Consider the following 17,711-nt stretch of genomic DNA (forward strand, 5'->3'; position numbering starts at 1 on the left):
TTCAATTGCAAATCATACCAATAATACTGCTAGCCGTCTGGTCCATCAAGCTGCATCCCAAAGTATAACTTTATTCTGATAATCAGTTCAAAAAATTCACTTTTAGTGACCTTGATGCAATTCTATTTTTTTTTGGATTTAGTGATCTTAGAATTTCCAAAGCGTTCACACGGTACATGTATTTATTTCTTGACCAAAATTATCCAACTATTCCTAATTAATCCCGGATATTCGAAAATGGGCATGAATTTGGTTAAATGGCAGGATAGTGCTGCCATCTATGATTTAAAACTAGAGAAATAGTGTTTGATTATTAAAAAACATTAGTATTTTTGAATTCCAACCTGCTTTTTAAATTCAAACTTAGCCTCAAATCTATGTTTCATCATTTTGCAACATACTTATGAATGTTAATGAAGAAATCAAGCAGTTTGATAAAGTTTTATAGCTCAAATATCTAATTCCTTAACGCTTGAGGAGCATCTCTTAAAACCCTCATTTTAAAACCTTTGAAAACCTTTGGAATTATGGAAAACTCCTAAAATGCATTTCAAATCTATTCAAATAATTCGTAGAAGCATTATTATTCACTTTTACAGAGTAAATTTTTAAAACTAATCTAGTTTTTGTTGGAAAAACTCAAGTGGTTCTATAACTTGAAGACTTCGTTCGAATACATTGATAAGTCTGTGAAGAGCAGTTCCTCGAAGTAACATCGGCCTCTGGGTGATCCATGTTCGCTCGAAAAACACATAAACATCGTCATCCTGACCTGTGAATTACGAATAAATCGTCAATAATATGAAAGACCGCAAACTGAATTGGAAGCCTTGTTGTTTTTTCGTTCTAAGTTTAGCAGTATTTTTTTCCGATTGAAATAATCAGTAAAAAAAATATAATTTATGAAATTATTTCGAAGTATTTTTCTAGGTGAACCGGCTAAACCAAACTTAAATTTAGCAATTACCTCAAAGAATAAATTGTTTGGTACCTATGAAATCTCAAAATACAGGTTTCTATAAACACAGCACAACTTCTATTGACACCATAAATTGTTTTCCCTTAATCCTTTGTTGATTTATTCTACCAAGTGTAGACACTCGCGAAGTATAACGCAAAACAAAGAATTTAGTTACCGTAAACAACCCTAGTTCTGGGCAGCTTAGACCGTCATACTGCGTATTTTAAAAGATAGATAACAATAATACCAATTTAAAAATCAACTAGAAACCGTAACACATACAGTTCGAACAATCTGTTTGAAATATATGTGTTAAAATAGCTAAATGCGCAAAATTTGGAACTGGGCAGAAAAAGGTGCAGTGACGGTAATTAAAATTGATACGTTTTTTTTTTTATATTATTAAGAATACATTATTCACATACTAATGTTGGGTTTTGTTAACAGCACCATACAACATGAGTCGATATAGTTGTCCTCAGGAAAAAAGGATGAACCAAGAATCTTCAAGAACTATATCAGCACCAACACGTGAAAGGGGTCTATGCTCAATTATGACGTTTCGAGAAAAACGCGTTTGCAAATTTTGCAATCTCTTTTAAATCGCTAATTAAATTGCTCGCTATGTTCAATAGACCCTAGCTGGAGTATAAATTTCGTCTAATTGTTTTATATACCCTTTGCGTTGTACTGCATGTCTCATATGTGTAAGCGAGATGGAGAAAAAAATTCCTCTATTTTTGACGATGGCTTATGGTCCTTGCTATAGGAGTGAGGATAATGTCATTTTTTGACTCTAAATTTTTTAGATTTTTTTGCTCAAACTGCATTATAAATCTTACGAAAACTGAAAAACTTAAAACAGGTTTTGTGTTATTTAGAGCATATATTGGGCTATTTGAATCCACTGAAAACGGGTTTTGTTTACTTTGTCTTTTATACCCTTTTCACATGTTGGTGCTGATATCTAATTTTGCGATTGTGAAACGAAATCGAAGGACAAATTGCAAAAATTATGCTAAAGCATGATACGCTACTTTCAGGTAGCATTAGCTGGAAGTTATTCGTTTTCTTATCCAGTATCCGGAGAATCGGTTCCGGTTTGATGAGGGCGAATTCTTATAATAACGGAAAAATATCGGCAAATTTTGCGATGACGCTTAATGAATGTTTAATGGATTATCAAGCGATAGGTGAGTAATTTGTAATACATACAAATCTGAACATGGTTTTCAAAACATAGGATTGTGTAAATAAAGTATCACACAGTGGATTTGTTCTTAAATTACTCAAAAAATGAAGGTGTCATCTACAATGTATGTAACAAGATTGATCTATGGCATGGTCTTTTGTTTCGAAATTTGTTACTCGTTTAGAAGTCAATTTTCTGAGACTACGGTTACCTATATACATTGAGTAAGAATAAAGGCTTTGACGTTTCTACATTGATAGAAGCGAGCATTAAAGTTTGTGATCAACGCTTCCTAGAGGTCGATATTCTATTAACATCGATAAGTTAGATTCATTTAAGAAGAAAAAATGACAATAATTATATGAAATTCTGCATTAAATACGAGATATGCAAAATCGTTTGGCAAGCCTAATTCTAAATTGATGACTATGGAACCGGTCTATCTGATTCTTAATCTTTTAGGAAGATGAAAATTCAAAAATCTTTTTTTTATTTGAATCACTATTAATACAAATTAATACACTTACCGTTTATTGAATCGGAAGGTTAAGATGACCAAGTTTATCAACTTTGAGCTGCACTAGAATCTTCCATTGAAACTTTCGGAATTTGAAGATGTTCGTAATACTGTTCTTTCCATGTTTGGTGACAATTGGAGAAATGTTTTTTTTAACAATGAATAACCTCACTTTTTTATAATGCTCACTGTACACACTGCGACTACCTTCGATGTTAAATTTTTATGTTTCACGTTTCTAAATTATTTTTGGAATCATCCAGTTGAATTTCTTGATCTGATTCCAATGTTTATTTTTCACAAATGATACTTTCACCTTGTTCCGGATGTTTGAAATCTGCGCCAATCTACGTGATCAATTCAACAAATCTTGAATACGATACACTTCAATTCAACTTTTACGGCATTTAAACAAAAACTTAGGAACAGATATACTCATCTCAGTCTTAATCCGTCTAAACTAACTATTTGCAACCTAATTCAATTACAAATGGCTTTGTAGAAACATCACCTTTCTGGCATTGACATGTAATGTAATAGAAGTAAGTTAGCATGCGACGGCATGTATATCAGTTTACATATGTTTGAATGTAATGATACTTTCTTTCAGCGTGATTCATACAATATTACATGTTTTTTCAAGAAATTCTGATGAAATGCAAAAAATTTAATTTCACGTGGAACGATATGCTACGTTGTTCTAATCCGTGTAAATTCACAATGTATAATCAAACGAAATATGAACGTAGATTTACATGAAACAAGATTCATATCACACGAAAACTCCCGATTCCTTTCTACCCATGTTCTTACATGTAAGGTCGCAGGAATTTTCTAAACTGTGAGTATTTGTTTGTGTTTTTTACATGTCTTCTCGGGTGATTTTGGTTTTCGAGTTCAAAAATTTAAAATTCCGTGCACGGAACATTACATTTTTTTTCTGTGTATTTAAACTAAAGATTTATAGAAGAAATTTGGTTAGTAGTTACATTATTCTGCGAGTTTCGCAGCCTGTTATTGTACGTGTTTACACCGAATTTTGGAAGACAAAATTTTTGATTTTGAAACTGTAGTGTGTTTTCCGTTTGAGAGATTGGTTAACTGGCAGCCCGGCGGGGCGAGCTGTCAGTTTGTGCGTTTCGTATGATTGCGTTTCCGTCAAATATGAATGTCTGTGTGTGTGAGTGAGTAAAGAGGCCTTTTGTGTGAAAAACAAGAACGAACAAGTCAATTGTAATCTAACCGTCGAATAAAGCAGTTGATATTCAAACCGCGTGTTCTTTTTTAATCCCGACTGACGCTACAAAACATCAATGTTTCGAGTTATGCCATTACGAACTCATTATACCGATGGTTCAAAATCGGCAATACTAATATACAACAACTATCTAACAACCGAAAAACCTAAAAAAATAGATCTTTTCAAAATTTTGATTTCGAGGTTTTGGCCAGGATTTGGGGTAAAATACTCCTGTGTGCGACGTCAGGGAATGCCAGCTGAGCCCTAAAAACAGCACTACCCGATCAGGAGAGCATATCAAAATAATAACTCAAACGTATCTCACCAAGATATTTACATCTGATTCAGTTATAATTAATTACTCAAACATTTTGATTGAAAGGTTCTCCAATCTGAATTATATCTAATTCTGATTGACAGACTGTAATGGCGTTGAGCTCATTTTCAATGATAAAGATGTTTTTCGGATTGTCCTAAAATAAAATGATTATATCTAATTTTGATATACGTGCAACTTTTTCTGAAACACGGACATCGAAGTCAACGGCCCAAACTGTACTTTAATGAGTTCCGCTCAACAGATTCATAAAATTGAATCGAATTTTTTGGGAAACTAAAAATGGAGCATGCCTAAAGCAAATAGTGTGGGTTACTGACATTCCACTAGAAAATTTTCTCGAAGCATTCATATCTTGATAAGTTATAATTTTGATAGGATTTGTTCTGCCAAATATCAAACTATGCTATCTGAACGAGATATAATCTTGATAGGAGCATATCAAAAACTGATATAATTTAGCTATCATCGTATAGATTTTTTGATATAATTTGAGATATTTTAACATCCTACGAGTACTGAATTATAACTCATTCGGATAGAAAAAAATCAGTATCAAAATATCTCATTTTGATATAATTAATTTTATCCCTTCTGATCGGGTACGATCTGCTGCAGGAAATACGTACTGGTCTCACACTTACGATTTTTGTTTTTATTTTTGCTGATGAACACGGATCAACACTATAGTATTCAAGTAGCACACAATCAATCATGAAAAATATAGTTCAATTTACTATATTTATAGTTCAATACCTAGAATCAATCATACATTTGTAGTTGAATCTATCATATTAACAGTTGAATCAATTATACCACTACAATTGAATCTATCGTATTTATAGTTTAATGTGAGACGTCAACCAGGAACGTATAGTTGAATCTACTATATTTATAGTTGAATGTTTAAAATCAATCATACAAATGTAGTTAAATCTATCATATTAACAATTGCATTATTACAGTTGATTTTATTATATTAATAGTTGATTGCGTAAAGTCAATCATCCGTTTGTAGTTGAGTCTATTATATTTAAAGTTGGATGCGAAAAAACAAATACGTTTAGATTATTGGTATAATCCGTTGAAATAACTAAAACAACTGTGGTCTTTTTTCTCCGAGTAGTTGATGTTTCATGCATTGATAATAAGATTTTAACCAAAGAATGTAAGGATATTCATGAAACCCAAAAACACGTGAAATCAATCCATAGAAAGACAGCAATAACGTTTGCCGTTTATTTATTTTATTAATCTAACCACTTCTACGCAGCTTGTACACATATCAACTTGTGAGAGCTACCGCGCAGCTAGCCTCACAGCACGGGGAACAACATTGTAAGCTGCACAAATAAAATAAATAAAGTGCATTTCAAATGACACTCATAGTTGGAGAGTTTTGATACGCTTTGCTCACACACTCAATGACTTCCTACCGAATCAATAAATGACTATCAAGCGGTAAACATTTTACGACAAGCAATTCCTAACGAACTTCACCTTCTTAGCGTGTGATTAGAAGCTTTTGAGATGAACGTGATTCGGAAAGATGTTTTAAGCAAGAAAATGTTATAAAATGGATGGGTAAAGAATCGAATACTTCAACCTACCTCAAAATTTTTTTGATCACTACCCTCTAAATAATAATATTATTTGGAGGATAGTGAAAGTTGGGCTTTGGTACAAAATAAACTTAACTAGAACCTAAGATCTTAATAGCATACTGACTTGTCTACTGTTTTAGCTTGACCTGTGTGAAATGTAGTAAAATCCAGCATCCAATTAAATGTTTAACTATAATTGACAGACGACGAGTTGATACTACCTTTCTGTCTGTCCCGCAACATAAGCCGGCTTTTCGAGGCAGGAGCTTCCGGAGGGCTCAGTATCCGCTATCTTGAAGGTCTCCGTGCAATTGGAATGTTGATCATCATCGTCGTTCACTCGGGCCTGCCAATGATTCGAATGCCACTGAAGAACACCGAAGACATGGAAGCGGTGAGTTGTCCGTGTTAAAGTCGTTAATCGAGGTTTAACTCGTTAAGTTGTAATATGGTTTATCCGCACATCAAATCACTAGTGGACCATCAAATTCGATCTGGTCTTTTAATTGTTTTTCCTTGTTCCTTTTTAGCAAACAACGAGCATATTTTTTCCGATCGTGAACTCAGCCAACACTCATATGATAACATTTTTCTTCGCTCTCGGGGGAATGGTTCTGGCGGTGAGCTTTCTAGATCACATCAACCGAAATTCGCAGTTCGAGTGGCGTTACCTCTGGAAGAAGCTGGCCAACCGGATGGCTCGTCTAATTCCGGCTTACGCCTTCATGATGTTCTACCAGGCCACGCTTTTCAAGCGGACTAAGCAGACTCCCGTTTCCTACAAGTTTGTAGATTATTGCGGAACCAACTGGTGGTCTAATTTGCTGTTCATCAATAACTACGTTCATCTCAAGGAACCTGTGAGTAATTTAACGGATCTTCAAAGTTCTGGGTAAATTTTGATTCATTATTCATATTCCAGTGCATGCAGTATGGCTGGTATTTAGGGGCAGATTTTCAACTGTTTCTATTGGGAATGGCAATAATGACAATCATATGGCGGTTTCCTAGAACGAAAATGTTCATTGTTGGATCCATGATCCTCACCAGTCTTGTGACACCAGCTTATGTAATCTATCAGGAAAAGCTCGACGCAACGATGACTTTCAATATGAGGTAAGTTTTTTTTAACACCAGAAGGACCGGCAAATTGAATATACCTATTCGGACCGTGACCAGTCAAAATGACTGGTAAAGGGGAAATTTTTTATATCATAATATTTTTAACTTTTTTCTTTTGAAATTATTTTGTTATTTATTCTATAACATTTGTCTTTATAAAATGGAAATATTTTTTCACCATGGGTGTACGCAATCACCTCATTTTGGTATAGTTGACGAATGCGTTTATGTCATAAAATGAATATTTCAAATAATTATCAAAAAATTAAAACACATTATCAATCTAATTATAAAATCATGTTGGATGACTATGGGTATTGGCCATGGGTGCACGGTTTCACTTCAATTTTGTTTTGGTAGATGTTTTCTAGCATCCATCGCACTGAAATTTTTCAACACGTTGCCTATAAATGATAAAGGGTGATACGGTCAAAATTTGGTCAATATCAACTTGACGCATTTCTTTCAATTTTGCATTTAAAAAACCTGAACACCCCTCATTTTGAAGGTGTGTGTGTATGTGTGTGTGTAGAATGTTGCTCCTATTTTGATTTAGGAATTCACTCTTCAGTTGTCAAAATGCCGTCCAAGGAAGAAGAGCAGCGTATCAAAATTTTGCTCGCGTATCGCGAAAATCCGAGCTACTCGCACGCAAAGCTGGCAAAATCGTTAAAAGTTGCCAAATCAACCGTTACAAATGTAATTAAAGTGTTTGGGGAACGTTTGTCGACAGCCAGGAAGTCTGGATCGGGGAAAAATCGCAAACCGGAAGCCGCTGAGACGACAAAGAGAGTTGCCGGTAGTTTCAAGCGAAACCCTTACCTCTCTCTTCGAGATGCCGTTAGGTAGTGACTCCAGAAGGTAGTGACTCCAAATCGCGATGATAAACAAAATACGATGGTCAAAGCGCGATCCCGGAAACTGTACACGACGATGCTGACGAAGTTTGACTGCGTGGTTATGGACGACGAAACCTACGCGCAGCTTCCGGGACAGGTGTTTTATACGGCAAAAGTAAGGGGAAAGGTAGCAGATATTTTCAAGCACATGAAACTGAAATATCTGGTTTGGCAAGCCATCTGTACATGTGGCTTGAAAAGCAGCATTTTCATAGCTTCCGGGACTGTCAACCAAGAAACTTAGGTGAAAGAGTGTTTGAATAAACGTCTGCTGCCTTTTCTGAAGAAACACGGTTGTTCCGTACTGTTTTGGCCGGATTTGGCATCTTGCTATTACGGTAAAAAGGCCATGGAGTGGCACGCCGCCAACAACGTGCAGGTGGTTCCCAAGGACAAGAACCCTCCCAACACGCCAGAGCTCCGCCCAATTGAGAAATACTGGGCTATTGTCAAGCGGAAACTAAAGAAGACCAAAAAACTGCTAAGGACGAGCAGCAGTTCAAGGCAAACTGGCTTTCTGCGGCGAAGAAGGTTGACAAGGTGGGTGTACAAAATCTGATGGCAGGGATTAAGCGTAAGGCCCGACAATTCGGATTTGGAAAAGCGGAAGCCTAATTGAATATTTTTCCTGAATTTTATACTAATTAAACTTGAAAAAGAAACTTATTAACCTGTATCTTGATCTGTCAAGAGTGAACCAGCGCTTTGTTTACGTTTGAAACATTCGTTTCTCCCAAAATGTCGCGAATTAAAAATGAAGTTAAAATTCGTGTGTTGGACACAATCCACAAGTTCGAGGAATACTATACTGTTCGATGATTTTCCAGGAAGAGGCAGAAAACCAGGGCCATCTGATCCAAATTGGGACCGTAAGGAATCGATCGATGTCCATACGGGATTTGGCGAAAAAAGCTGGGACATCGAATGGAATGGTACAGCGGATCAAGAAGCGAAACAACCTGAAGACATACAAGAAGCAGAAAGTGTCCAAACAAACGGCTGAACAAAAATCACGAGCCAAAACCAGAGCCCGGAAGCTGTATCATCGGATTTTTCAGAAGCCAGATGCGTGCATTCTCATGGACGATGAAACTTATGTAAAAGAGGATTCCAGTACTCTTCCGGGACCACAATTCTACGCTGCAGCTATTGGGGAGGATGTGAGTGACCACGAGAAGTCGATTGAGGTGGAAAAATTTGGCCAGAAATTGCTTGTGTGGCAGGCAATCTGCTCCTACGGATTGAAGTCGGCAAGTTTCTTTACAATAGGAATAATAAATGCCGATATCTACCAACAGGAGCGTTTGCAGAAAAGGTTGCTGCCACTATATAAGAAACATACGACTCCACCATTGTTCTAAATTCACATTTAGATGGTTTGAGGATAACGATGTTGATTTCGTTGAGAAAGATATTAACCCACCAAACTGCCCCCAGCTTCGCCTCATAGAACGATATTGGGCTATCGTCAAGAGAGTTTTCAAGAAGGATGGTAAGGCCAACAGGACCATGGCGGTTTTCAAGAGAGATTGGAATGCTACGGCCAAGAAGTGTGATCAATCAGCTGTACAAAACCGAATGAAACGCGTCAAGTCGAAGGTCCGAGAATATTACCAATCATTACTTTTTTACTTGAATTTCTTTATAAACTGTAAGAATAAGCTTTTCAAAACACTTCCGAAATGTTTCTTTGTTTGAATCATCAATAAAATCAATACAATGAAAAAAAATGTGTTTATAACTTATTCTCGATACACTCCTCCCTTCACAATTCTTATAATTGGTTTATAATAATGAAGTTAGATAAATTAGATTCAAATAATTCACAAATTTATATCCTGCTGATGAAAATTTATTATTCCAGGCACGCTCTCACAGAACTAAGAGAATACAGAGAGTTCCTAACATTCTACACGCCGGTCCACACCAACGCTGGAACGTATTTCTTCGGAATGATTGCTGGCTTTCTGTATCACCATTTCTCCAAAAATAACCTACATGCCCAAGCCGAAGCTTTCAGCGTCCGGATGTTCAACGTTGGAATCGTTTTGTTTCTGACTATCAACGGATTTGTGGCATTTTTGCCCTCGATAACCCAACAGCAGAGGCCATCGTTATTTCTGGCCCTTTATGGGGCAGCATTAAAAGCAATCTGGGGAATCGGGCATGCCATTCTGTTTCTGCTGTTTGGTTTCAAGCGCAATTCGATGTTTGTGGCGTTTTTGGAACACCCGATTCTTCAAGTTATGGCTCGCCTTAGCTACGCCGTTTACATCGTCCAATACTCCATCATCTACATGATCTACAGTAATTTGGATGTACCGGTCACCTATAGCGTGTTTAATTCCGTAAGAATTTGTTTTATACTAAGGATACATGAAATAAACACTCATCAATTTTATTTTTGTTTCAGATAATTTTCACATCAGCAATTTTGTTCCTATCATTTTTGAGCGCACTGCTACTGCATCTAGTTATTGAAGTTCCGTGTGCAGAAATCATCAAAAAAGTGATCGACGGCAGAATAAGCTTTAACAAGTTGCTATCCACTAAATCAATGCATAAAAAAGCTTTCTGAAGGTAGCTAGTTAACAAATTTGCCAAGTACCTGTGATCGGAGGAAAATGGATTTATAGAATAATAAGTTTAGGAGATTTTCGACAATCTAAAGCTCGGGAAGAGAGAAAAATCTAATGAAATCTAATTCAACAACACAACGCATTCATTGATCGCATCGTCCATAGTATTAGGATATTTTGGCTACTACAACGAGTTGTTAATAAGTCTATAACATTTTTTTGAGAGACTTTGAGACAGTCCCAATTTTGTAAAGATTGTTACTCGTTTTTAACAACAACCAAAATAGTCTGGATAACGCTTATTTATTCATAATTTACAAAAAAATCAAATTTGTTTGAAAATTTCGTTCAGTGAAAATCGTTTAAAGGATTTAGATACCCACAAACATTGATCATTTACAATATACTTATTGTATATAAGCTTTCATTGAACATTGCATACGAATAAAAAACAGTTGTTACCATTTTTTTTAACATTTTTTGTATGTAATTATCCAGTGAACACTCCAATCATACGACTATAAATTTTAATCTTAAATCTTCATTCCATCATTTGATACAAAAAACCGTAAACTGTTCAGAAAGGTGAGTCGAGGCAAGTTTATATCTCGCGTGAGCTTTCATTACGTCGAATGAAACAAAATTTGAAAAACTGAGATTTTCACTTAACATGTTGTATTATTGCACTACTACTACTTATATGATTGATAACGAACAGTCCAAATTGTTTTAATGTATAAAATTAATGACTTCCAAGGTCTCTAGCAGAATAAAGTTTATATTTGCTGTCTGTTTTAAGAAAAATATCATGATTTGGCAAGACTCTGCTCCTTAGGTAGAATCAACATTTTTGTGATGAAAACTTCGGATTTCGATGATTTCAGAAACCTAATAAGAGTGGGGTAAACGATCTTGAGCGGTACTCGACACAACTCGGAACAATTGATCAAGCTGTATGAATAGCGAACGGTTTTTTTTTATATCTCAGTGGATATATCTTGGTTTCTGCTTTTTAATGATGATTTGTGAAATATTTTAGAGTAAATCCTAATAACTCTAGAGCTGTTTTACTGAAGAAAGAATTATGATCTTGAGCAGAACTATGCTGATCTTGAGTGGAACTAAAATATGATCTCGAGCGGAACCATTTTATACTGTCAACATTTTTAATAGCTCTCTCTTTGTGTTGCTGTGAAAACTTCAATTAAATTTCATCTTTAAAGATTTTCAAGTTCAACACTTTACGTTTTTACGTAGAGAACTTAACCTTCCAAAGTTGTTCGCAAAATATCAATTCAAATTTATTTCTAACTTTAAAAATGATGTCCAATCTTCACATTGATTCGCTGTATCTTATATTGAAACAATCGATTCTCTAAAATAATATTCAGTTATAGAAAAATATGACTAAAATTACAGATTTTGTAAAAAAGTACATTGCGCTAAATCAACGTGTTTTTGACAAAAAATTAAAAAAATGTTTTTGTGGTTTTATCCAAAAGTTGTGTGATGCTATTTTCCTTAATTTTATTGAAAATTTATGATAAATTGGGTCTTTTTACATTTTAGTTGGGAAAAATCAGTTTACTTTAAAAATCTTTTCATACTTTTCTAATTCAAATCGATTTCCATGAGTTTGAGCTCAAGGGTAAACATCAACCACATATGAATCGGATAGGTTTTTCAATACCAGGCCACCAATTGAATCGTTATGTTTTATAAAATAGCTGACCCGATGTGCTTTGCTACACATTTTCGAATTGAAGAAATTTGTGTTAAAAATAATTTGAATTTTTGTTTATTATTCCAATATCGTTTTCAATTGAAATTTCAACACCAAGAACAACCTCTTTAAATGAAAGCTGCGTCTTAAAACTCGAAAAGTAATGGCAATGAGGATTGCTTCTAATTCTGAAATTATGACTTTATCTTTATTGGCTTCATCAGTTCTCGAATTATGCCAAAAAAAATATGAAAGCCTTCCTCCTCCTTCCCGCCTTTCCTCTGAAAGAAAGAATTAAAAATCATTTCTGGTGCCCAAAACAACAAAACTCATTGTGTGTCCATTCTGGCACGCTGTGACACCAATTACATTAATTTTTAATTCTATTCAAACTTCATTTTACATATTTTCTGTCCCTAAAGCCGGCATAGGAAAAATACAAAGGTGCTGCATACATTCAGGGGTAAAAATTGGGTTGGGCCTTTTGGGTCATTTTCTAGAAAACATAAATAAGTTCTTTACTTTGTTCTGAACTTAGCAACACTAAACAGACATAACCGAGCTTTTTTAAAAAAAGAAAAAGTATACCCATGTGACAGTTTTGTGTAGAAATTTGCAACCGTATACGTACGACAAAATTACACACGAAGCATTTTTGGCGATAACTTCAATTTTTTTGTAGGAAATGTATTTTTTGGCAGATAACATAATTTATCAACTTGAACTTGAACTATTTAATACGGTTGATCTATCGGTGGTATCTGAATTTAAGCGAAAAAACTGATAATATTGTTTAGAATTCAATCGCGTTTTTTCGACTGCACGTGTTTTTAAAGGGGACAATTAAGTTAGGACATAGGAGTGACATTTTTAGCGGAACTTCCTTTTCCACTGGCTCTCAAATAATAAAGCGAAAAAATCAACTCATTTACCAAAAGTTAGAGCACTGATAAGCGACTAGGGGATTGGCAGTTTTGCCCCAGACACTGATCAGTAGAAAAAAAAGACCTGTTTAGCCCGATTAATCGTCGAAATTTTCGAAAGTTGGTTGGCAATTTCTAACTAGGATAACATTTCTTCAAATCGGTCGATGCGCACTCTGCAATCGATATTGCGTACTGTTGGAAAAATTATCCAACAAACGAAATCGAGTGTCCAGTCAGTATGGTCAGTGCAGAAAATCTAAACATGTTTTTTTACTGTTTGTGAAACAATTGCAATATGTATTTTTGAAATTTTGAGTTTAGTTTTGTCAGTGATTGTCAGTGTAATTGCCAGTTTCACTTTTTACGTCTGCCTGTTTTCTAATCCATTGTTGAAATTAATCGAAAATGAATCTTTGAAAAACGGAATTAACCAGGTACCTTCTCTTTTACATCGAGGGCACTTTGAAGAATATCAGGTTGAAATAGTGGCGCTAGAGAAAACGCCTAAAGTTATATCTGTTATTTTATATCGATAAAAATCGATATTTCTAACGCCTCGGTTCGTGTCTAGGCTAATATGATTTTGTTTATTTTCAGCGTTGCCAATTCTGCTCATTCTATAACATTGGACGAAGTTTTCTTAAATGTATTTTTTTAACCAGTTTCAAGGTATATTCAGAGGCGAATCTGGCAAGCAAACCTCTATAATAAAATAAACCAAAACGAACTCGAGGTATATTTCTAGGCTATTAACAAAATCTTGTGCAAATTCAACTACAAAAGTATGTAATTCTGTAGAAAAACGGATATTGTTTTAAGAAAGTTTTATTTTTCAATAGTTTTGCTTCAAAAAGATGTTAAAGAACTTATTTATATGAGCCGTTTCAAATAAAGAATTATAAAAAAAAGATGTTAAAGGTTCAAAATGTTAAATTTTCAGAACTTGGAAAAAATAGCTTGAATCAAGGAATATTGAAAGAAGGTAGTGCCGAGAGCCATATTGGATTTTTTTTCGTGACGTCACTGTTGCCAAGCTGTCGAAGGTTTATACTGGTAGAACTCAAATTTCAAAGTTAAACACATTAAAGAACTAAATTAAAATCCAATTTGATTCGGATTATGTTGTAAGGCCACTAGTTGATTGTGCTATGAGGTTTCTTTGTGTTTAATAGACTGCAGTGTGTATTATTCTTGAATTTGTAATTGATTGCACAGTCATGCTCTATGTGAAACGAGCAAAAATAATAATTTTCCCCTTTCAAAAGGTCTGATTGGTAGTTTATGGCAGTGCACCTCATCGTCATGATTTGAATCTAACATGGTGTACCATATGAATTTCTAATTTAGAACAATTAACCCCAATGAAACCATTGCAACTTTGGTTTGCTAAATTCCAATAAAAGATTGTGGTTGGACTCGAAAAATACTATTTTTGGTTATTTTATTTTATCAACGGTTCAAACCTAACTGATTTCAACATTTATAAGCAAAATTTTGAACTAATTATCAAGTTTTGTCAATTTGAGTTAGGATACCTCAGCAACTTCAATCGTCTAAATTAAAGCAAAACTATTACTAAATTCAACTTTTTCAGTATCAGTCTTGAAGAACAATAATATTTCTAGAATTGTGTGCCTTCAAAGTTGAAAAAATCTTCAATTTTTTTGATTGCTACCAAAAATTGAAAAAAATTCATATAAATTCACAGATAATTGGCAACAGTGACGTCACAGGCGGTACTAATACTAAAGCAAGGCTGCCTCGGCACTACCTCCTTTAAATATTCCTTGAGCTTGAACGTGGTATAGCTATGTTCAAACAATTTAGGTTTTAAAACGATACTACAAAATTGAAAGGAGGAGTAGGCCATGATTGGTCGGCAACGGTCGTGTTTTGTTTTCTCTCCGTTCGTTCAAAATTATTACTTTTGATATTAAGTGTTAAAAATGAATTAAAATGTTAAAACTTTTTACGTGTTGAATTGCCGGAAGTGTTGAGTTGCCGTTAAGTGTGATCAAATGGTCGAGATCGTGAGCTAAAGCCTCCTTCGGCGTAATGAAAAATCGATTGATTTTTCGATCGTTTTCCTTATGTGCTGTACAGCACTGAATCCGGCCCAGAGACGATGGAAAAGTGGAGATAATCATCAACTATCAGGGTCCAGAGATTATTTGGTGAGTCCGTTCCATGATAATTAGGTTCAAAGTAAATCGGATTATTTTTAATTTTGGATAAATTCGAATTTCTTCGATTTTCGAGAGTCAATTGCGGAAAACGAGCAAATTTCAGAATGTTCTGGTGCATCTGGTGGCTTTCCAAATCATGGTCCGTTGGATCGATTAGTTTTCAGTGATATATTGCAAGTCATGCTTTTTGCATATATCAGTGCATTTTGACCACTTCGAGCCCAGGGAATTAATACCTTGACACAAAATAACTACTAAATTAATTTGAAAAAATTATCATGTTTTTACTCTAATCGCAAACATTACACAAAACGAACACACACATATAGGATCTCAGTGAAACTTCATGTTTCTTTGAAGAGATCTAAATTCTACTTAAGACTAAGCGTGCATCTTTCAAGGATATAATGGCTAGCATTTTACTAATGCTAACACCACCAACCCACAGAAAGAGTACTATATTTGCCGTGACCAAGACTTGATCTCAAGACCTCTGGCTTAGAAGACTTGAACGCTATCCTCTAGGCCACGGTCGGCGGCAATTAGGCGGCGGCATTAGTTGTCCAAGTTGATATTCGTGGTGAAATTTGGTTCTGTGTAAATTTCCCACGCTTGTTTTTCGGTTAAATGTTGCCTCTTTCTTACATGCTTCATCTTTTTTCTTGAGTCATTGCCTTATAGAATTTTAGGGTAGATAATAAATTAGCTAACGCTAACGTGTTTCGGTCATGTTTTTACATATGCCCATAGCATAGCAGATGCAGTCATACAGATGAAATTTAACAAAATTTAAGTAATTTTGGCGGATTACTCCGGAGGAGTAAGAGAAGAGGGGCTGGCTTTCATTGCCAATGGCTAAAGAGACGAATTTCTCAAAGATAATAAACCTGATTAATTGTCGTTTTTTTTGAGAAGGTAATTTTTTCATTTAAATCACTTGTGGCGAAGATTTAACTTGGAAATTTTGTCAAATCATGTTTCACAAATCTTCTTCAAATAAATAAAAACATTTCTTCAGAGCATATCTTACATTAGCGAGGGAGGCCGTACATTGTAGATTATTATGTTCCTATAGTGATATTAAATGGAATACAATAGGGGAGAATGAGGATACTTGATCCCTGGGGATACTTGATTTCTTAGCTATATCTCGAAACTGGAATGTCTTACAAAGATCAAATGTTCTAGAAAAATGTGCCAAAATGAGCAAAATAACAATGCTTGTAGTTTAAGAATTTTTAACAAAATAATTGTTTGAGTAATTGAACTTTGTTTGAAAAATTTCACAAAATGTAACTTGGAGATCTTTTTTCATCACTTTATAATGTTCCTTACATGGTAAAATTATGAAAAAAATATTTGTTCCAATGTATCAATCGTTCGAGCGTAAAATGAACTTCATAATGCCATAAATTCATAGCAATGGAAAACTCTCAACTTTTTTCAGAAAAAGTTTTCTAAAATGTTGATTATGGGTACAATTGATCCCCTAGAGTTGGGTACAATTGATCCCCCTTCCAAACGGCATATTCTTCTTCTGAATTGATCGTTATGATTGCTGATTACGAAATTACTAATATTTATCCAAAAAATAATATTTATCAAACAATTGTCTGAAGAAAAGAGCAAAAATAATTAATTTTCTCTTAATTATAAAAAATAGCGCCTTTAAGTATGCAATGTTAATAGCGTTGAGACAAAGTTATAGAATTTTCTTCTTATGTCTGCTATATATTGTGAAATAAGAACAAACATGACCAAAATAGTCAATTAACATTCTATCTTGGGGTTTTGTTTGATTTTTATACAAGGATTAGGGCTTTCTGAATAAAAGATCAAGTCTCCTTCAATAGGGGATCAAGTCTCCCCTAACTTCAGAAAAATCGTATTTTTTTTACTCCCATGAAAATGCTTCTAGTTCATCAACGGGTTCAAGTATCGATCTAATTTTTAGAGCATAGAAACTTGAAGTTACAAGCTGTCAGAAAATGTCAAAGACGGCGAGTTGCTAAATTTTTCCAGAAAAATATGGTGAAAATAAGAAAAGGGGATCAAGTATCCCCACTCTCCCCTAATATTAAGAATTGAAAGCTGATAATTTATCGAAATCTTTCAAGGTAATATAAAAGGTAAATTTAAATTATAGAATTTTTATTTTTTGAATTAAACCTTTTGAGCTCTATACAGAGCTCTTAAGGTTTCATGTTCTACTAATGTTTTCCACTTCTCTTTTTTACTTTCAAGAGCGAGTAAAGGCGCTTTATCCTTGATCGATGACCAGAAATGATCGTACATTGAAATCCAAAACTGTTAAACATAGAAAAATTTAGCTTTGAATTTCAAAATCCTTTGATTTATAAAACTATATATTCTTCAATATGATTATTCACTCAGCTTTTGTGGTTTCTGTGTACAAAATAAATCA

At 34.5% G+C, this 17,711-nt stretch overlaps 1 protein-coding gene across 1 annotated transcript in view; it reads left to right on the top strand.

Annotated features, from left to right (window-relative positions):
- The window catches only part of LOC129746595 (regulator of hypoxia-inducible factor 1-like), a 30,523-nt gene extending 19,688 nt beyond the window's left edge, over nt 1-10,835 (top strand). Inside the window, exons 6-10 of the mRNA XM_055740332.1 lie at nt 6,055-6,245; nt 6,382-6,711; nt 6,774-6,967; nt 9,737-10,220; nt 10,286-10,835. Of these exons, the coding sequence (XP_055596307.1) occupies nt 6,055-6,245; nt 6,382-6,711; nt 6,774-6,967; nt 9,737-10,220; nt 10,286-10,450 (1,364 nt within the window). The 3' untranslated portion in view covers nt 10,451-10,835. The remainder of the gene's footprint in view (nt 1-6,054; nt 6,246-6,381; nt 6,712-6,773; nt 6,968-9,736; nt 10,221-10,285) is intronic.
- The last annotated feature ends 6,876 nt before the right edge of the window (nt 10,836-17,711 follow it).

The sequence above is a fragment of the Uranotaenia lowii genome, chromosome 2 (assembly GCF_029784155.1).
Source record: "Uranotaenia lowii strain MFRU-FL chromosome 2, ASM2978415v1, whole genome shotgun sequence".
Lineage (NCBI taxonomy): Eukaryota > Metazoa > Arthropoda > Insecta > Diptera > Culicidae > Uranotaenia > Uranotaenia lowii.